General features: G+C 36.5%; 1 protein-coding gene across 1 annotated transcript in view; it reads right to left on the bottom strand.

Annotated features, from left to right (window-relative positions):
* The window catches only part of PLXDC2 (plexin domain containing 2), a 250,857-nt gene that overhangs the window by 72,841 nt on the left and 155,948 nt on the right, over positions 1-22,068 (bottom strand). The window contains exon 5 of the mRNA XM_064408456.1: positions 869-991. Coding sequence (XP_064264526.1) covers positions 869-991 — 123 coding nt within the window. The remainder of the gene's footprint in view (positions 1-868; positions 992-22,068) is intronic.

The raw sequence follows: 22,068 nt of genomic DNA on the forward strand, positions 1-22,068 counted from the left end.
TTTTGATAACTTATCTAATTAATAAAAAATATTATTGAAAAAGATGAAATGTTTTTGAACCTGCTGGCAAATTCACTATAAATAAGCATACATAAAATAGCACAGATGTATCCAAGACAATTTAGAAGTCATGGATGTCATGACATTAATTCACTATACTAAATTCTCTAAGTTTTACCTGTCACTGTAGCTGATCACTAAAGGCCTGAGGTAAAGCACCAGGTGCTTTTAACCATGTTGGGTATGTTTCTAAAATATTGATTACAACTGACTTCAAGAGAAAAATACCCACACATTCAAGGGCTTTGAAACTTCTCACAGAGTTTCAAGTGCAACACTGCATCTTGCCTTTTCCTCTTTCAATCTTTTTTATAAGGAACTGTTGAGAACTTGTGGTGTAGATGAGTGTATTGGATTCCAATTCTGGGACTCCATGAACACTTAGTCATTGACAGGTTTATTAACCTTATCCCTGCCCTGCTTCTGTGTACTCTTGCTATTGCACTCCACAAACGCTATTTTCATTTTAGGTAGTGGACAGATGGTATCCACTATAAATACTCTGAAGTAACACTTTGAATTTACACTGTTATATAAGACAGATTTTCCCTTCTAAAACTGATAAAATGCATTGCTAGTTTGAGTTTATGTACTCCAACACCCAGATGATATCTACTCAATTAAGAAAAGGCATTATTAATTCTTTACTGTATGCTAAATTAGTAATTGCTTATAGATGTCAAGTCGCATGCTCTATACAGCCTCTAAATTAAAAACAAAAAGAAAAAAATCCTCAATGCTTCCTTCTGAAATAGTTATTTAGGAAAATAAGAGGAGCCAAGAGATACAGAGAAGGACTGCTACATACCATTATCAAAGTATCTGACTGTTGAATTTCTTGACACACTGGGGTCAAAATTTGCCATTAAGGGTGCAATATATTGAGTAGCTGTTAGCATTCGATGCACAACTTCTCCAGTATATATGAAACCTACAAAAAAAATAAAAATTGAGACCATTTCAGTAAATTCTGAAAAGATTTTAATAGAATGGCAGGTTGAATCAGGCATTGCCAGAGCATTAAAGGGTCTTCTGAGAGAAATTGATCCCACCACAAATTTTATAGTGAATTAAATAAGAGCTAAAATTTCAGAAAAACATCTGTGATGGCTGCCAGAAAAACAAGATCCAAAATGAATAATGGAAAAAATAGTTCAAGAAGGATTTTACAGAAATAAAAACAGTGAAAACTCAAGGAAGAATAACTACAGTCAAGAGCAAAATGCAATTATGTGGCACTATGAAAATAAGCCGTTTACCACCAGGCATATTCCATAGTGCTTTCTTCCATACTTTCCAAAAATCTGAAGTTTATTTTGCTCATGCAATTTGTGACCTCCTTTAAAGTTAGTCTAACCCTTTTTCATATTTCTAGAGACACAGAGTAAGGGACTATTTCATACTAGAGGTGACATCCTTTAAAAAAAAAGTCAGACGAAAAGTGGAACAGACAGGACTTTTTCAGGTTTATGAGGCAAACAACACTTCTACAACATTCTCTGCTGTGTCAGGTCTCACTAGTCTGTCCTATTTATCCCTGAATCGACAGTACTCCTCAGATCAATAGTGGGCCTCTTTCATCTGAAGTGCTCATCCAAAACCTCTTACTTGTTTGGAGCTGGAGTCCTTCCTTTGAAAGAAGACCAGTCATCTATGGTGAATACAGTAATTCTGCAGTTTTCTTCAAAGCAAACATCAATGTATTTTAATGGCAAGAACCTCCTTCTATTTTAAACAATAAATGGTCTACAAATAAACCTGTGTTGTTTAGGTTTGCCAACTCCACTTCAACTGGCTAATGGAACTAATTATTTGAAGTGCCCAGATGAAAGCTTGATTTAAAAACTCATATTGGCCTAATTAGTCCTTTTGTTACCCCTTGCCTTTAAGTTGATTTGAGCTGCAGACAGATCTTCAAAACTGATGTTTGCATATTACCTCTCCTCCTAGTGTTTAGCAGAGGGTGTCTTATGATTTTTTCTACTTCTATTGATTCAATGAAGTATATTCCAACAGCAAACATCTCAACAAGAATAATATTAGAGCTGAAAATTTTCTAACATAAAAAAATATTATTAGAAAGACATATCTAAGAAATACAATTGTTTACTGGAAAATTATAGCATTATTTTCAACATTAATTATGCTGGTTTGTGTTTCCTTTTCCATTTTCAATCATATTGAGAGTCTCTCTTCCTCTACAAAACCCTTCACTGCCAAGGCCAAGAGCACATTTCTTCTTAGCTTCAGTACCATGGCAATACAACATGTGATGAAGTAGCCTATAAATATAACTCTAAAACATGATTGTGAAATTCCAGAACCAAATACGAACCTGATCAAAACTGCTATTAATGCACAGTATTAAAAACTGTTAGTGTGCAACCTCACTTTCTTAACAATATCTCCATCTTAACCAGTGTGGGTTAAGATGAGAGGGTTCATTAACAGATTTGTTTTATATGATATATGCAATCTTTGAGTGCATGAAAAAATAAGTTTCTGTAGTGCTTTAGGCATCCATCTACTCCTGTACTTTCCTGAAATACACAGTTAAATGCTTGACAGCTGCTCATGGAACTAGTTCAAGAAGTCATAAGATGCTATAAACAAACAATGTGGTTCTCTGGAGTAATTCAATCATATTGAAATATAAGCATGGCTACTTATAGATAATATCTTGCTCTGTGAAGTCAGCTCTTTTGGTGGTGATAGGGGGCCTAAGAAAAAGTTAAGTGTGGGGAAAATACAACAAAAGATTCAGTTGCAAAGATTTGGCATCTGACAAAGGGGTGAACTAGGAATTGAGATTTTTTTTTCTTAATTTAAAACATATCTGTGTATCAAAAATATACAGTATTTTAATATCTGGGCACTCACTAATGACTAAATTAATTCTTAGGATTAAACTAAAACTTTTTTTTTTTTTTTTGTTAGGGGCAGACGGGGAGACTGGAGAGCAGATTCCTCCAATTGAATATATAAATACCACTTTTCTCTTTTGATTATTGATAGGGAGAGAGAAACACCAGTTTAGAAAGAGAATCTGCCCACACATATTTACAAGTCTTTTATAAATGTGAGCTTTCAGAATGTACAAGTGTGGCTGATTTTGCGCTATTACTTATTTTAGGATAGCCAAATACCTTGCCAAAGTATAGTCCCTGAAAGGCATTTTCACTATTTCCTGCTTATTAGTGTTTGCTTCTAAAATGTCATTCCCTTGATAAATAATCCCTTATGCTTATTTAGACATTTTTAGTAAGCATTATTACACAGAATTCTATTTCATACTATGTGCTGCTTATTATCCCTGTGGACATCTGCACATATATTTTAGCACAGTTGTGGGTAGGTCTATAACCTTGAAACCATTCCTCAAAAATATTTTTAAGACAATACAAACAAAACCTTTGAATCCATATTTGTACATTATAATTAGCCTTAACAGTTCAGTACTTATTCATCCCTTGCACAATCATCCTGCACTTACACAATTTCTTTTTCATGCTTCCATCCCATTTACAGTATAAATGTCACCCTTATAACTAATAATGAGTCAAACACAATAGGAAAAGAAAGGACTCAATTGTGCTGGAACACTTAACTAAGTAAATCAGCCCAAGTAATTAGTAACCACACAGCGTATTTCGAAGTATTTGCCGGATGCAGCTCTACTATAGACAAAAATGGAAAGCAGGAGGTGGATGATAGCTGGGAAGCAGGCAGGCCTTGCATGAAGATCATTCTAATGAGAACTCCAGTCAAGCATCAGAACAACTTGAAAAGAAACACAACATCATTTCAAATCATCCCAGAGATTCACAAGATGAAGTCACCATTGACCATGGACATTTTATCATTGCAACTATGACTTAAAAAGAGCAGCAAAAGTAAAGTTAACTTACTCTGGAATAGAATTTTACAGAAAATTGGCTTATGTTATCTATGACCTAATTTTCTGACAATGCTTAATGCTTGTGGTTGATTCATTTAGTCAAGGAAGAATTTTTCAGACCTGCAATTTCCTGAACCACTTAATCTCTCCTTTGTGGGAGGCACTGGTAGAGCTCTTTTCCAAAACTCTCCACAAACACTATACCTAGAAGCATAATATGCTCCTAAATACTGACATGAAGACAAATAGGGAAAAGTGCCCAGCATTTTGTAAGTCTAGTATGTAAATATAAATTTAGCTAAAACTAAGGCTGAACTAATACTAAAACCACTTGTGAATCAAGAAGAGTATACTTCTAGTTCTCACAGTCTACAAATTTACACTCACACAAACAGGGAAAGAAATATATATTACCACTTAAGCATGAAAGCACAGTCCCACTTGTTTCAGGACCCTGACTTGATTTAAAAATGCATTTTATGCCTATATTTACCCATTCCAAAATATGCTTATCTGTTGCATGTTAACATATCAAGTTTACAAATAAAATTTAATGTACAAGGTTACAACACACTGCACATCAGATTTCTGTGATTTACTTTTTTATATTCTTAGCTGTGGACAAACTCAGTATCGCTTAGAAAGTTTTTTGGCAATGTTTGCCAACAGAATGACAAAACATAGTTTCAAGGTAGCACAGGCAATGAGTCCCTTGGATTGTGTCTAAAGAGATGGTAGGATATGGGATATGCAGACAACAATAACAACCAAAAAGAATTATCTAGGTTGATAACCATCTTCTAAGCTGCCTGACAACAAACATGTAAGATAAACCCTTGTCTCTCTCTGTGGTGGGTTGACTTTTGCCATATGCTCCCTTGTCTACCCAGCTGCTCTCTCACAGCCCTTCCTCAACAGGATAAGGGGACTAAATAGAATGGAAGAATGTGTGTGTCCAGACACAAACAGGGAGAACACTTGCCAATTGCTGTCATGGGCAAGAAAGAACTGACTTGGGGAAAGTTAATTTAATTTGCTGCCAGATAAAATAGGTTTGCATGGTGAAAAAGACAGATTAAAACACCTTCCCTCCACCCCTCCCTTTTTCCCAGGCTTAGTTAGTGTCACTCTTTTATTCCCAAATCCTCTACCTCCTCCTCCCCACTGAGCAGTGCAGGGGGATGGGGAATGTGACTTGTGGTCAGTTCATAACATTTCATCTGTGTCAGTCCTTTTTCCTCTCATTTTTTTCCTATTCCACCACAGATCTTTCCCATGGTCTGCAGCCCTTTAGGATAAACCTGCTCCATTGTGAGCACTCCACAGCCCATGGTTCCTCCAGGACATTTCCACCTCTCGAGGGTGGGGTCCTCTGCAGGCTGCAGTGGATATCTGCTTCAGTGTGGCTCTCCCATGGTCCGGGAGGAATACCTGCTCCAGCCTGGTCTCCTTTACAGATGCTTTGTAAAGGAGACAACCTCCTCCCTCTTCTTTTCTCTCCTTGGTGTTCACAGTGTTTTTTCTCATGCTTTTTGCCTCACTCCTGACACTGAAGTGCAACATTTTTTTATACTTTCTTAAATAAGCTCCCCTAGAGGTGCCACCAGGGCTCAGCTGTCCCCTGCAAGGGATCTGTCTCTGGCTGGTAAAGGCCAGTCCCCCACCTCCTTCCACAGAGGCAGTCACTCTGCTGCCTAAACATTACCACAATCCCTAATACACCTTAAACTTAACTCAGTATTTTTATTTTTTAATGTACATCATATTTTATTTTGTATATCAACTGTTTTACCGAATATGTAAAAACAACATTATTTACCTGAATTAATGGAATGTCTGGTTTCTTGTTAAGAGTTTTTAAAATGTATTTATTTTTAGTTTAGTTATTTTCTAGTAGAAAATAGGTGGAAAGTTGCAGATGAACAGCACTTAATGTACCAGTCTTACCCTCAGTAATTGTTAGCTCTTGCCCAGATCAGGTTACTCAAACTATAAAATATCTTTTGTCTTCAAAAAAGAAAAAAATATTCTGGAAAAAAGAAAATGAGAGAGAAAAAGAACCATTCTGTCTGCTGGCAGTAAATAACAGCAGTGAAATAAGTTGACAAATTATACCTTCAAATGCTAGCCATGTCATTGCTAGCATAAAGAGCACAAAATTTATTATTCATTGATACAGAGATGCAAGTTTTCTCTTTTGTTGAAAGTCCAGGGGGATGTAGGATTTTTTTGAAATTATTTTGATTAATGCTGCTGAGAATTTTGACTTGCACTTAATTTTCAGGATGTTTCTTATTTTACATCTCACTGTTTCTGACATACCGCATTTTTATCTTAGATTCTTTTTCTTCTCCTCAACAGTAACTGTAAAAAACCTGATGAACCTATTCTTGTTTCTGGAAATAAACTACACAAGAGACATTTACATGTTTGATGGCAAGATATGGGGAAATAAAACATCAGAAGTAGTGTTGCCTATGTACTTATTTGGTGAAGCCGAAAAGTATTGCACAGGTGTATAAAGCACAGCCCACAAAACTTTGCACCGTATCTTTTTCAACTATGCTGAAATGGCTTTGCCTGTGCTTTTCCTGATATTTCTCCACCAACTATTTCTTTATGAAGTAAATTCAAGGATATGTTATGCTATGAAGCCTCTAAAATACATTGGAATGCTGAATTCTAGAAACAGATAATGCAATTTACTTTCACGCCTTGTCCTATATAGCCATATTAATTTTTCTTTGATATTTCAGTGAAGGAAGCTTTAAGTAATGTCATTTATCCCCAGATGGCTCATTTATTGTTATGTCTGTAGAAGAATTTTATCATCACTGTAATTGCATGAAGATTACAGTATAATTAAACAAAAGGATAACAGCAACTCCAGATCCCTCAGACAATCCATGAAAGTTAAATACCTTAATGAGCTTTCAAGATCAGTGTAAAATGAACCAATCTCTCATGCTATTTTATGATTTTTTTTTTTTTCCTAGCCTTCTGGGAAAAATGAATTAGAGAGAGATTATACATATTTTTTTGCTTTACTTTTGCTTGACTAGATTGAATGTCTAACCCATTTCTTCTGGCCTGAAAAAGTGGGCTATCGGAAAGCTAAACCCCAGAAGGCATGAGCATTACTGTTTTTCTTAATTTCATAACCTTACAAGGCTTTCTTGTGAGTCTGTGCATGAGGGTAAAAAGAAAAGCTACCCACAATTCTCCTACTCTTCTCTGTACTTCTGCGTTATCTTATGTAGATATTTAAAGGCCAGAAAATTGGTTTTTCACCATTATTTTTCCTGCTGCTTTGTTAATACTTAAAGCAAGCATTATCTGGAATATTTGGGAACGTGCAATGTGTGACATTGAGTAAATGTCAGTAAGTTTTCCAGCTTGTTGTAGTTTCCCTGTTACTCACTCTCTTTTTGAAAAGTATGTGATTAAATGGAATATAATCTATTCTGATTAATATCCTATTCAGCTCAATGAAGGATTTTAGGGGATAATGTACCACAAAACTCTTCTAGGAGACGTTTTTCTTCTGAAAAACAATGCCACAAGACATACATTGTCAGGAGACTGTTAGATGCCAGTAGATAGAACATAGGAGCAAGAGGACTTCTAGGAAAGGACAATGATGGAATGCAGAGAACTTGCAAATATAATTGTAACTGAAGTATCTCTTCATATACTTTTAATGACTCTAAATTGCAATGCTCTCAACTTCAGGAGAAAGAAACCACAATGTTTTTTGGAGTCTAATGGCTTGTATCTATTCGTCTCTGATCATACTTCCTTAGAGAAAATTCTTGGAAAGAGGCATGAAATACTTTATCTACTCAGTGAGACACGACCATGCGATAGCTCCCAAGAGCCTCTCAGCTTCAGCCAGACAAAGACCATCACAGTTCCTAGACAGGCTGGAACCAGAGAAAAGAGGCTGACAGGAGGATTATCTCACTTGGGATAAATATCTTAGCAGCTGTGTCATTGTAGTAACTTTGGCGCTGCTGAATCCTTGGAAGAGGCTTGAATAGAGCTGTTAGAGGAAAATCTAATTTTGCAGTCTCTTTCTGGTACTCTGCAGTCCATTTCTGCTATTTACTGGTTGGGTAAAACATCTTCATGCCTGAACAGATCTTGTCACCAATAAAAAAATTTGGATGGTACTGGATGATTTTTGGATGGTGTTTTAATGTTTGTAGACATTTAATACAATTGGGGAGGGGGGATGGGTTCATGTTTGAATCAAACTGTTGTAATATCAATACAGATTTTTTCTACTTTTGCTGCTGTCTCTCTCTTACATTGCCACAGAGTCTAATAAAAATAACTGTCATGAGCTTTTGTCCTTGCTCTGTTTATTCTCCTCTTTGTTCCAGCTAACATTCAAAGTTATTTCTTACTTGATAAATCACAGGAAACTTGAATCATATGAAACACAGGAATTTAAAAAATAAAATTCTTTCAGTTTATGATGAAATCATTATTCTCCAATGTTTCAAAAAATTCAGTAAGAAAAAGAATAATAAAGTTTAGAAAAATTCTGAATGCCATCAAACTGGGTTGTCATTCATTCTATAAAAGTTTGAAGCAGGTTGCAGAACACAAAAATACAATTTTTCAAATTTTAAAAATCCTGCTTTAAATTTATGCATAATAGAAGGACAGTTGGGTGAATGTCTGGGGTCTTACTGTAAGAAATCAATGTTATTTGAAACATAACTTTGGGATTTTTATGTAGAGATTAATTATATAATAGTATTGCATTGCTTCTGTTAATCCTTCATAGACTACTTAAGCAAATCCCATGTATATAATATTCACATTCATGTAAAACAACAGCACACAGCATGTCAGAGAAGGCTGCAGAGGCTAACATGCAACATTAGAAAAGTTTCAGACACCACATTAAGTTACATTCCACATGTATACATAAAAAATAATACTGAAATAGCATATAATGAACATGGGTTTTATTCTATTGGGCATTCTTCAGAGGGGCATTTAGCTGTGTGTTCCTCTACTGTCAACATCCTGCCACAGCTGTGTGCTGTCCGATGCCTTGCTCTCCCACCACATTTTTTGGTGTTGCACACAAGTTCAGAGAGGTGAGGCAGTGTGAGTTTGCCTCAAGCAGAACTATTCAGCAGTGAATGTACAGCTCAGAACAGTGAGACAGAAGCTGGTAAATGTCCATGTACAACTTGGGCTTCAGGGGAGGCCAAGCTGTGTTTTTGTGTTCTGAAAGAGGTTCTTGCTCATGTGTGTTGCTCAGTTAAAGGTTATGTCAATATAAATATGTTATCCTGTTCTCTTGCTCAGCTCTGCATCCCTCCTGAGGGGACTCGAATGCAGCCACTGTAATGGAAAAGCAGTGGCTTTTCTAGCTCTGCCCCTTTCTGTCACTTCAGCCTGATGCACAGGACTGGGTATACCACCCATCAAATTTCACCACCAATTTATTTCTCATCTCAGTGAAATTAATGGCAGACAATACTTTGAATGGGGAACCTCTAACCTGGGTCAAAATTAAACAAACCCCAAACCAAACCTTTTTAATTAAGATCAGTTTGCTGGTCTATCTCTCTGTGCAGGGGACAAACGTTGTGTAGGCAGTGAAGGTGGCAGGCTGGTGTGGTGAGGAGCAGACAACAAGATATGACTACAATATTCAACTAGACTTGTAGGAAACACACTGTATCCTGAAGCTGAGACAATTTTGGTCTCGTACATTCTTTGCCTCCTTTGTACACTTGTTACATCACAATCATTTTGGGCTATGCTCTTCAGTTGTGGAGCTAATCTATGAAAACATCTGGCCTAGAACAACATGAGCAGAACTAAACAGAGAAAAGGCAAAAATCTAAGTGGGGGAAAACTAGAATATATTAGTCTCAGTGTTTAGAATTTGAGAATTAAATCACATTAGCTTTGGTAACATCAAACAGCTTGTGTTTCCTCTCTTTTGCTACATTAGTTTACATTAAAGCAAATTACTTTACATGAAAGCACTGTATTGGTCTGTAATTTAAAGCACACAAAAAAAACTTCTGCAAATAGGTAGGGAAATGGACAAATTTCCCTTTCATAAAGAGAAATATTGCCTGTATAAAGTGTTCCTGTATGATCTTTCAGTTTTATAAAATTTCAGCACTAAAGACCTTCAGGGTTTTTACCATCATGGTCATATACAACTTTGTAATGCATGATGGGGATGGGAAGATCAAAATGTCTTCCTCAGTGCCATTAATACAGGAAGATATTCACCCAGATCCTAAAAGATGAAGCTTTCTCTCTAAGCAATTAACTTAACAAAAGTCCCATAATGATGTCAGAAAAATCTGCACTGTCAAACTGGGTAATTACACTCGCATTTCAAATTATTTCTTTTAATTAAAGAAAAAGCTTTCCCTTATCTTCCTATTAGAACAGGACCTGTGCTGTATCACAGTTCCAAGTCCAAGGTTTTAATTATCTGACCCAAAAGAATAAAGGACAAAAAAAAATTTCAATACTAGTTTGAACTAAATGATTACAGGTCTGTCATGGGAAGTATACTAGCTTCAACTTGAACAAAAAGACTGAAATAAAAGTAACATCTTTATGGTTTTTATCTTAAAATAGTGGTTTTTTGACTGAATAAGGACTCTAAAGGGACAAGTGAAATGTTTTCACTCATGGATATAAAAAAGTTATAAAAAAGTCTTTGGTACAATTCCAGAAGGTCTTAAAGTGTGGGTGCCCCCTTAAGAAAAAGCTGTGGTGAGCCTGTTTTGGAGTTGTGCTTGCAGAGGTTTAGGAGCACAAGGGAATTGATTTTTCCACCTGAAGATCTCAGACCTGTGATAATCCATCTTTTCCATGCAGTCAGAGTGAGAAATAGGCCATGGCTAGGCTGGGTGGCATGTAGCTGTATAGTTCAGCTTCTCATAGGCCTAAAAAGCCATCAGTAGGAAGCTGATTTGTTTGCAATCTCTGCAAAGCCCTTTAGTAAATACAGTTCTGCCTGGGCTCATGGCTGGTTCTAACAGGATGAAGTGTATTCATCAGTGCAATAGTGCACATACTGTGATGGATTGCCTGGGCACTTCCTTGTACAACATCAGCCCTGCCAGGGCAGCATGTACTAACAGAAACATCAAACTGGGTTTGTTTCTGCACCTCAGTAAAAATACATATAAAACCACATGGTTCATGTATTTTAGACATTTGCAAAAGACCGGAAGGGCCATCTTTCATAAATTCACTATGCATTGATACATGATCTGAAAGAAATTCTAAATGACTGAGATTGAAATTGTTTCTGTAAGTATTTTGACCATCACATGATGAGCTAAAATATGACTATTGGAAGAAGAGGCATAAGAATTAAATAGAAAAGGTCTTTAGACTAAACTAGACCAAAAATTAATTTCTAAAAAGCAGAAGACTTAAGCTACAATGTTGTTCTATGTTATGGAAGATATATGATACAATGCACACTTCACTCTAATGATAAATGTTGGTCATTTAATCATATGATAAGTTACAAGCAGCAATAGGATATCTGTGGCAAATGCCATATAATCACAGGGTATATAAACAGTGATCCCTTCCTCCCAAGCCAAAGTGCAGGTTACAACATAATTAGGTTTAGACTTAGTAAAAGTAATCATCAGATGTGGCTGGATTGTATTTGCCAAGGAACAGCCATTTGGGGTCTGCCCAAAGAAAACATGCTCATTCATTTCAACATTAGAAGCTGGTAAAGCATAACTGTAGCCCCATGTCTCATCACCTACCCAAAAGATAAAAGTTATGTCAGGAAAGCTAGAAGTCTAGTCTTAATCTAAGGCAGAAAGCCTTAGACAGACATTAGCTGTAATGAGGATAAGGCTGTTTCATCATGCTTTGGTGGGAAATGTCTGTCTGCGGTGTAAGACACAATAGGCTGCTCTTCACATCAGATGACAGCTACAGAAGAGTGGTGACAGTTCTTTCCATGAGCATTTTAACCACTTCCTTTTGAATGAATAACCAAATGGAGAGTATGGATTAAACCACCAAGATGCAAGAGGAAAATCTTGCCTCCCATGAAATCCCAGGAAAAAAAATATAGTCATGTTCACATTCTATTATTTTTTTAAGAAATAAAGTTCCTGAAAGATTAAATTCAGGAAGCATGCACAGGCAGGTGCAGAAACAAAACTGCTTTCAGCTACCACCTGCACTCATAGCTGTTTTCATTGTTGCAGGTCATGAATGGCAGCAGAGGGAAAGTGGAGATCCTATGAATTTTTTTACTTCATTCAGTTAGAACAAAATAATGCAGGTTCTACTTATTTCCCTTGAGAGAGTGTAGACATATGGCTTGTCATCATTCTGTCTGCTGTCATGGCTCCATTAGGGAACTGATTATTACTTTCACTCTTGCACAAACTTTACACCCTAAAAGCTGCTACTTTCACAAGTTGCCATCAGTATTGCAACTCACATTCCATTTTTGATGGATATAATTACTTGTTCAGAGTACATGATCACATTAGGTAAGGTGCATATGTGCCTTAATAGAGTGGAAAAAAAATGCCACAGGATTTGATGACCTTTGTCAAGAAGGTAAGAAAAAGGCAGGAAGAAAAGATTTCAAATGTCCACCCTGATTATACACTTTGAGGCACTAAGACAACAAAGAAAATTTTCAAAGGTTAACATCAGTATTATTTATGCTTTGACAATCTTTTCACAAAACTGTGGATCTGTCCTCTGTGATTTGGGGACTCAGTTGCAATGGCCAGTCCTCAGTGATGATTACAATGTTTTAAAATTCACCATAGACAGGAAAAGGCATAAAAACAATCATAATTTGTTCTGACCAGAAAAGTTTTTTAAATGTAAGCAAGGAAGAACCAGCTTTTTACCCTCTGTTACTAATTGTGCTGAGTATATGAAAGGCAAGTCATGGCTAGCAGTAACCAAGATTTTGTTACTGAGTCCAAGTAAAGGCCTCCTGAAAGTTTGATACATCTGAAAATGTAAAGAAGGGATGGCTATACAAAGGGTAGTGTAACCTTTTTAGTCATACAAGCATTTTATGAGACATTTCAGAAAAGCAGGAACTTGGTAAGGGGTCAGACCCAGTTTCATCTGTGCACTGCTGACATAGGTACATCACTACAACAGCGAGTAGTGAAGTTGTAGTGATTCCTGACACAGCTAGAACACAGCTTCTAAGCTCAGTGACTGCTGGTGAGGAAGGCAAGACCACAAAGGACCAAGAGCAGCACAGAGACTTTGTTGGCATTAACAGACCTACTATCATGTGCATCCTGATTTCTTTGTACGGTATCCGACAGAGCAGGGTTTTGCAAAATAGAATATCTTACAACTTCCTACATCAAGCAATGTGACAGAAGAAGGACTCTTGAATGTGAGATACACTGCCATACAATGTGATAGGATACTATGTTTTATTGACAGAGGAAATAATGGTTGGGACATGTCTGATCAACAGGACTGATACATTGAGAAAGCCATCAAATCAAAGCCACTAAGATCACCCCACATGTACGACTCACTGACAATACTGGTCTAGAGAGCTGAGGTATATGCTCTCCTGAACTGCACGGGTGCTTGTTGCCTCTTTTGCACTAAGCTGTCTGGAGCAGAGGAAGTCAGTTTCCAATTGGTCACGTCAGCTCTTTTCTAAAGCAGTGCATAACATGCAAGTTCAACATGCAATTTAAAGAACACATTTCTGTACCTAATTTCTCCATTCATTACCCATCCTCCTTTATGGGAGATGAACCTTAACTACAACTTCTTACTCTCTGCACAGTGTCAGTCATACAGAATAGACATCTCAAAAGCATCACTGCTGAGGATTTCTGCCAATGTGACTGATGTGACTAACATTGATTTTATCTGTGTGTGCTCAACTAAATAATGTATGATATCAACTAAGACCAGCAAAGCTCCTAGCACAAGAAAACTTGGTACAGGTGTACCACAGGATGAATGTAATTATGTATAGATTCATGTTGCCACTCTTGCTTTTCCTTCTGCAGCAGGTAAAAGTGGAAAGGTAAAAGTGGAAAGAGGACTGCTCTGGTTCTGCCCGAACTCAAGAAGCAGTCATTAGAGAACCATGTCTAGTTGCTTTGTCTGAAGCTGTTTGTTAATATGATGGTTGGTGTCAGAAGTGAAACTTTTCCCTTTCCTACCTTTTTGGGGAAACTGCCTTGAAATCTCCATCACAGAACAGGAATGCCTTCCTTTTGTGTACAGTACAGAGGGCTGGCACCAAAATAAAAGCCCAGGATGAGTTTATAACCTTAAAAGTGGTTGCCACCAATCTGTCATTAATGATCTTCTTGCCAGTCTTTTTGCCTCCAAGACTAGACTCACACTTTCCTACTGAAATTCAACTTTCAGTTCTTTATCTTGTTTAATAAACCTATCAAGGTGATGTAAACACATACTCATCCTCAAGTGGTACCCAACCACTTTACCTGCTCTTGCATACTTCCTACCATGGAAAAGAAGATTAAGCCAGCAATAATACCAAAAAAATTCTTCATCACTCCACTTCACTGAACTGCAGTGTAAGCACTTCTGCTATCCCAGGATAGCTAGCAGGCAAGGTCAGCAGTGAGGGAAACTGTTTCTTTTCTTGGCTGTGGTGAAGGCTGTCAATTAAGTGTCCTCATGAATTCCCAGCCTTCCACATCTTGTTATGATCCATGTCACTTTGAAAATCTCTTGAGTTTTCAATTTCCACATTTCCACTTAAGACTCTCATTGGGCTAGCCTACTCTCTCTCAACCTTCTAAAATTTTTGGCTTAAACTACATCTAACTAATTTTTTTACTGCTGAAAGTGGAAAATAAGAGCAAATCTGATAGATGTCACTTCTTTCTCATCAGTTCTAGGAAGATGACCTAATCTCCTCTTCCTGAAGTGAAATCACATGCCTACATGTCTAAGACAGCTGAAAAACCTTTTCAACAATGACTGAAAGATGGTTCTGAACACAGGAGAGACATGGTACAAGTACACAGATTCAGTGATGAGGCATGAGAAGGAAATCACATGGTATGAAAATTTTGAGCTTGAATTTCTAACATTCAAGGTTATTCAAGATCAATGTGTTCAACATTCATGTTCATCTTCAAAATAAGCCAGTAAAAAGAAATTAAAATATTATTATAACAAGATACTTAAAACCACTCAACCAGAAATGCTTCTCTATTGCAGAAAACATTGGTTCTTAAGAAATCATATCCCCACTCCTTCTTTCAGCTTTTGAAAACTCCTTTAAGCCTTATCAAGTTGAATACAATGGCTTCTAAATTTGATTTAAATGAATGCCAAGCCATTTCTCAATAGAAAAAAAGCAGACATGTCTCTAATTCTTATCAGTTATAAACTATAGAAAGAGTAGAAGGACCAAGTGTCATTAAAAATACTATTGAAATAAGAGTGATGAATTCACAAGATGGAATCACAAAGAGAGAACTCAACTAATCAATTTATGTTAAATATAAAACCTAAATTTTAATGTAGATTTTAAAACACTCAGGAAAATAGTTTTTCATAAAATACATGCATGTTATTTACAGTGAAAGCTATACAAAATCCAGTCATTTTATGACAGTATGTAATGCTTCAGTTATTCTGCAAAAGCTGGAAACACAAACAAATGAAAAGCCTTAAAGGGCTGAATATTCCACCAGTTGCAGAGATGGGTTTTCTCATTGAGCAAGGTATAAAAGTATCTAAGGGACTGTGTCTGCAAAGGCTCGAAGGTCCCTCAGTACCTGTTGAGTTCAGTCAATATTCAGGGTGCTCACAGTGGAGAAAAAGGCTAGTGGTTTTGACATGAAGTCCTGTTTTCCACTTACTAATTTTTTCTAACAAAGAAAATGCTTATCTCTATCTCCTACCAATATTATCATAGCACTGAAGTAGAATCTCAGCTACCATTCAGCCATGCATGGAATCCGAGTTCAAGCTTCTACACACTTAAGTTACTACCTTAAAAGATGGCGTGGATATCTGGGAACACAAAGTCAGGATCTTCAGCCCTAATGAGACATTCACACACAGTTCTCTTGGCAGTCAAATATGTCTTGCAGCACCAGTGGCTGAATGCCATGGACAGTGTTTCCCGTTTTGCTGAACAGACTCATAGAAAAACAGAATCCAGCCAGGTCTAGGGACCTTTCTGCCTCAGGCTGCTACTAGATCTTCCATCCAACCTCAAGAGAAAATTGTATTTGCACCTTTGGCAAATGGAAACCATACATTCACTTAGGCACAAGAGAGGAAATCTTTGCATGCTTGGCACTGGCTGATCTCAGCATGTTTCCAGATTGCAGAGGGGGAAGGGGCTAGCTCTGAGAAAGGAATCCTATTGCAGAGACTAACAGGCTTTCATCCAAGAAGGCTAAATTAGTCACTCTGAATTACCTTTTTCATTTCATTGACTACATAAGTAAATATATGCCTTAATTGAAAGTGAGTTCCATTTCTCTTGCCCTGTTTCCTGTTTCATCTTCCCTTCTACATTTAGAAAGAGAAAAGATTTCATCATGCAAAGGCTATTGCTTCTTTAAAAATCACAATAACAAAAATAATCTTTTGCCCAGTACATTTAATTAAGCATTTATAATGCTCAGATCATATAGCTACTGTTTAGGTAGAAAATATATATTGTAAAAACCTCTTTTCTGTCATGTATATATTATTGCTAGCTAGACAACAACTATATAATGCCACCGATATATTTCTTATTTCTTAGTATTATTGAAATGAGCAAGTAGAGAATATATTTAAAAGAACCAATAGAGAAAATCTGGTAAAGGTATCAGAGAATATATTGAGAAGAATCAATACAGAAAATCTGGAATTTTGGGCAGAGGGATGGTGCTACCTCTCTTTCTAGAACAAAGATGACAATTTTTTTTCCTTATTTCATCTCACTTTCTCAAGTTGTTTATTATTGTGTGTGGTTTTTGGTTTGGTTTTTTTTTTTTTTGTTTTGTTTTGTTTATTAGGTTGTTGTTTTTTTGTTTTGTTTTTTGTTTTTTTTTTTTTTTATAGATGTCATTACTCATTCCAATCAAACCATGTAGGTTTTACAGGTTTGTACATTTACTTCTACTACCATTGCTTCATTTTCTTCTTCTGGTTCCCTTTGTTAATTGTTTTAAAACATGGATGATTTTTGTGTAGATCAGGATGCTGGAACTCTACACAGAGAGTAAACAGTGGCATACCATTTCTACTAAAACATTACTTATTTGCATATTTTCTCTTCAGTACGATACATCTCACTTCCAACGTAGAGATGTGCAGTCAAACACATTTCTGTAGTGACAATTTAATTTCAGCTACGCTTAAGCTTTTATGTGGGAATGTGTCATTGGCATGGTTTTGCACATTTAATTTTCTTGTAAGATGTGCGTGTTTTACCCCTTCACTTAACCTGCAAATTAGTAAACTGGGAAAACTCATACACTGTAGAATAAGTACCAGCATCAGGTAGAAGGAACTCTTGGGTGAAGTCCAAATTGAACTGCTGTGTGACAATTTTATTTTTCATAAGTGCAGAGGACAAAATGTAACTACCACATAACGTGAATCATCCAAACTCAGGAACAGCTTTAGACATGATGGATGTGATCTTTACAAAGGCACCTCTTTTGACAGAGTACACACAAATCCTACTCTGATATTGCTGAGCTTCCATTGAGTTAGTAATGTGAAACATAATTGACAAGTTCTCCTTGCACATGTTAGGCAGAAAGTTCTAATTAAATCTATTCTAATTGGTGAAAAATTTGGGTATAACTTGAGCACAGTTTTTCCAGGTCTCCTAACAGTAATTAAACATGAAACAAGAAAATCCACCTCCCCTCACCCATCCCCACAAAAACACCCAAACAAACTCTAACAAACCCAACCCTTCTTTCAAAAAATACCAACCAACCAAAACAAAATAAAAATGAAGCAACAAAAACAAACAAACAAAAACACTAACCACCCCTCCTCCCCACAACCCCAAGAAAAAAAAAGAAGCCAAAATTTTGCTAGCTGTTACCAGCGGTAAATGACAGATTTTGGTCTATAGTAGTGCTTTAATTTCATGACACAATTATGTCTAAATTTTATACGGAAAGCTGAATTGTTCATATTGTGTTCATAGGGAGTCCTTGGCAAAATCTCCACATTTGTTGTAGACAGTTAGTAAAATTAAGCAAAACTGACTGCACAGAAAGATCACGGCACAAAGTATTTGGCTTATCTAATTCATGCAGTTCTTGGGCACAACCCTCTACTGGATCTATGCCCTTTAATTTTATGCATAGTCAGTCAAATATTTTCTGAATGAGATGCCAGAAGAGAAAGTACTCAGCTGATTTTTGATACCTTAATAAAAATTGGCAGGATTTACTAAAGTTCTTCCTGCTTTTTCATGCTCTTACTGCTGATGAAGGAAGGAAGTTAAGATACCAATGTTGCAGATTACATCCTTTGGTACTGCTCAGTTGCATATATTGAATATTTCATCTTGACTTTTCACTGCTACTGATCTGCTTCTGCTTAGAGGTAAATTTTCCCTTTACTGTCAGTTCTCAGCACATCACAATTCAAAGCCTTTTTTTCCCATCCTTCTTAATCTGACCAGTTCTTTCCTGAGGCACATGCACTGGTCTTTGCAATCAAATCCTCTCTGCTTTCTCAAGTCTGCATGTTTCCAATACTTTGTATCTTTCCCCATTAAACAGGCTTTCTGTTGGCCAGGTTGGTATATCCTTCTGCAAGTGACTCTCTACAGGAATTTTAATAATTTTTCTGAATTTCATTGCTTAATTTTAAGTATTTATTTTTAACTGAGGGATTTTTTGTGAAAAGATTAGGGCATGGGATTCTGTACCTAACAGAGTAACTCTTGATTTTAACAATAATCTGTGTTATGCAGCCTGCATACTTTACAGAATTTTTGGCAGTATCATAAAAAACAGACAAAAAAGATTCCCCAGCACCACAGAGATATGGAATTACTGGTGAGAGTTCAGTGAAGGACACTCCAGTGGTGACATTCCAGAAAAGATGATTAGGGGGCTGTTTAGCCTAGAGAACACAAGGCTTGGCGTTTCCCAGAGGCTTTGTGGACTATTTATCTGTGGAGATATTCAAAATCTCTGTGGCTACTGCTGTAAGCAACTGGCTGCATATGGCCCTGCCTGGGAAATGGGTTGGACTCAATAACCCCTAGAGGTCCCTTCCAACCTCAGTGTCTCTGTATCCTGTGATACTTTCAGGTATAAAAATAACTTTCTCTATGTCTGACTGAAGGCAAATTCTTGCAAGACTGTTATACGTACATTTTGTGACATACTCATTAATTTCCAGACTAATAAAAAAAAAGATGTTTCTGCCTAAGCAGAAAAAAAGCATAAATGAGCATTTAGCATTTTATGAATTCCCTTTCCAACCTGAGCAGTGTAATGACACCAAATTGATATACTAGGAAACAGAATATTTAACGAGGATCAAAGTCATTAAAACACTAGCAGACCTGTTAAACTGGTCCAGTCATGGTCCTTTGTGTTTACTGCCTGGCTACTTAAGTTGTTATCACCTGACCCATGGGGCAAAACAATTTAATTCTTAAATTGAACTGTTGGAGAAACTATAGTTATAGAACAGGACAGTCTTAGAGGATGAAGTTAGAGTAATTTTTAAAAAAACATTAAGCAACTGGCTGAATTAGACAAAATATCTGCAGTTTGTTGATAACTGTTTTTTGTACTGTTTTTGTACTGCTTAAAACTTTACCTGGAGGTGAGGCAGTGTTTAGATCACACCACAACTCTTTTATTGATTTTCTGCTGTGTTACCATGGAAACTTTTCCCACAAAAAATGCACATTGAATTACAAATTTATACAGACAGTGTTCAATTTGTTGATGGGTTAAAGGAGGAGTCAAATCTAAATGCTCCTTCATTTTAATCATATAGTTAACTGATATCAGTGTACTGAGTCCTAGTCAGTAATTTTTCTTATGGCTATTTTATTTTCTCAACCTTCTTGCAAGGTTAAGAAGTTTTCTGTGGATATCAATCAACTCCTATAAATGAGATTCTTCTACTCAATGTCTCCTAGAGTTTCTTCCACTCACTCATTACAGAGGCAGTCTTTTATTTGTTTCTTCTTCAGATTTATTTCTGTGAAACCGCTGGGCTATAACCTGCTTAAGTGTTGTGATACAGAATGGTTTTATAGGCTGGTGCTTTTAAATAATTCATTTTCTTGATGAGGTGAAAGGAAAATGCTTCATGCATGTTTGCTTTCATGAAGACAGTTAGGGAAGCAGCCAGGCTTTAGATCTTTATATGGTAAGGACCAGTCAACACATGCTTAGACTAACTGTAACAAATGACGGAAGTTTGGTTTCTAGATAAGCCAAAACAAATCACCTGAAAACTCCTGTGTTTATGAAAACTGTTTCATTCAGCTGTCCTCAGCTCTGATAATTTATCCAAGGATCACATAACATATGATTAATATGAAAATAATGGCTCATTAGCGGTTAAAGAAGTTCCTGCGTATAGAAATTAGGTGGAACAAAGGGAAACAGGAATGTTATAGGTCCTTGTCTCCCACGACCATGATCTGTCTTGCTTCACTGAATCTACAAGGGCTTCTACCCTCTGACTACAGCTGAACCGGAAGGTCAGACGAATATTTATGGAGCAGGGATGCCTACAGGCAGCCCACGGTTTGCTGAATTCACATTGCAAAATTCTTTATCACATACCATTCAAACTCACATAATAGTGAGTTTTCCTTGGTCCCTATTTTAAGTAAATTCTGTGTGCTACCTTCCTAATATTACCAGAAATACCGAAAGCTTAAGTACCTAATTGCAAATTTTATTGCAACTCATATTGGTCTCAATAGCTGCCCACATAGATTATATACTTTAAATACACCAAAGGAATAATTATTTTAGGCAAGACTAATTTATTAGTTCCCTGCTTGTAGCATATGGCTGGATGCAGTGATCTCTGAAGGTCCTTCTCTATCTGATATGCTCAAAATTTCTATGCTTATCTATATGGTTGTCCTATGCAGAGTTCATAATCAGCAGTCCAGCTCTTTTTTCCTGAAGCATGCCATAAAGAGAATTTCTGCACCATCTAGCAGCTTTCAGTGTCAGTTAATGATGAGACACAATAAGAGGATGAGGCTAAACTGCACCACACATTGATTCCCCCTCTTGCCAAAGTCAATAGCGACTCTCCTAAAGATTTTGAGGGCACGATGTTGAGTTTCAGCTAAAAGGTTGCTTCAAGCTCTGTTTTAAAGTTTGAGAATATGCTGAAATATAGGCAGAAAGTGGCTCCTGAGTGGGAGCATTCTTACATAGAAGCAATGTACAGAAGAAGCCAAAGTAACAGCAAGAAGACAACAAAGTGAATGGAGACAGGAAGAGACAAATCAGGTTGAAGCTCTGAGACTATCAATGGGACAAGATGCTAGAGATTAATGGAAAAAGATCAAAAATGTATTCATTGATTCATCTTTATAAAATTAAAATTTAATGTGAAGAAATAAAGTACAAAAAGCAGGTAGAAGCCAGAGATACTTGTGTTTAAATTCAAAAGAGAAAACAACAGTATTTGAAAAGTTGTTGATCTCTGCCTTTGCTCCTATTTCCAGACAGCAAAACCAACTATACATTCATGATCATACAGAAGAAAATCTACAAGAAATTCCATCATAAAAGAACACAAACAGACTAAAAGGTGAAACTAAAATTCAGAATTATTTTGTAAATGGCATAGAAAACAAAATAATGTTTCAATAGAAAACCCAGAAAACTTCCATCGTATATTTATGACTTGTAGCAATCTGGTAACATGACTTTCTGTGTAGTCATAGAACAACCATTATAAATCTCTTTAAAATGGATTTATACATCTATTTACCATGATTTTGGAGTAATTTAAACAAGTAATTCGCATTTTTCATTATCCTGATGTCACATAAACAGATACATACAAGGATAAGCATGATTAGATACATTTCCCCATATTCCCAGAAATTGTTGCAT

Source organism: Passer domesticus, chromosome 1 (assembly GCF_036417665.1).
Source record: "Passer domesticus isolate bPasDom1 chromosome 1, bPasDom1.hap1, whole genome shotgun sequence".
Taxonomy (NCBI): Eukaryota; Metazoa; Chordata; class Aves; order Passeriformes; family Passeridae; genus Passer; species Passer domesticus.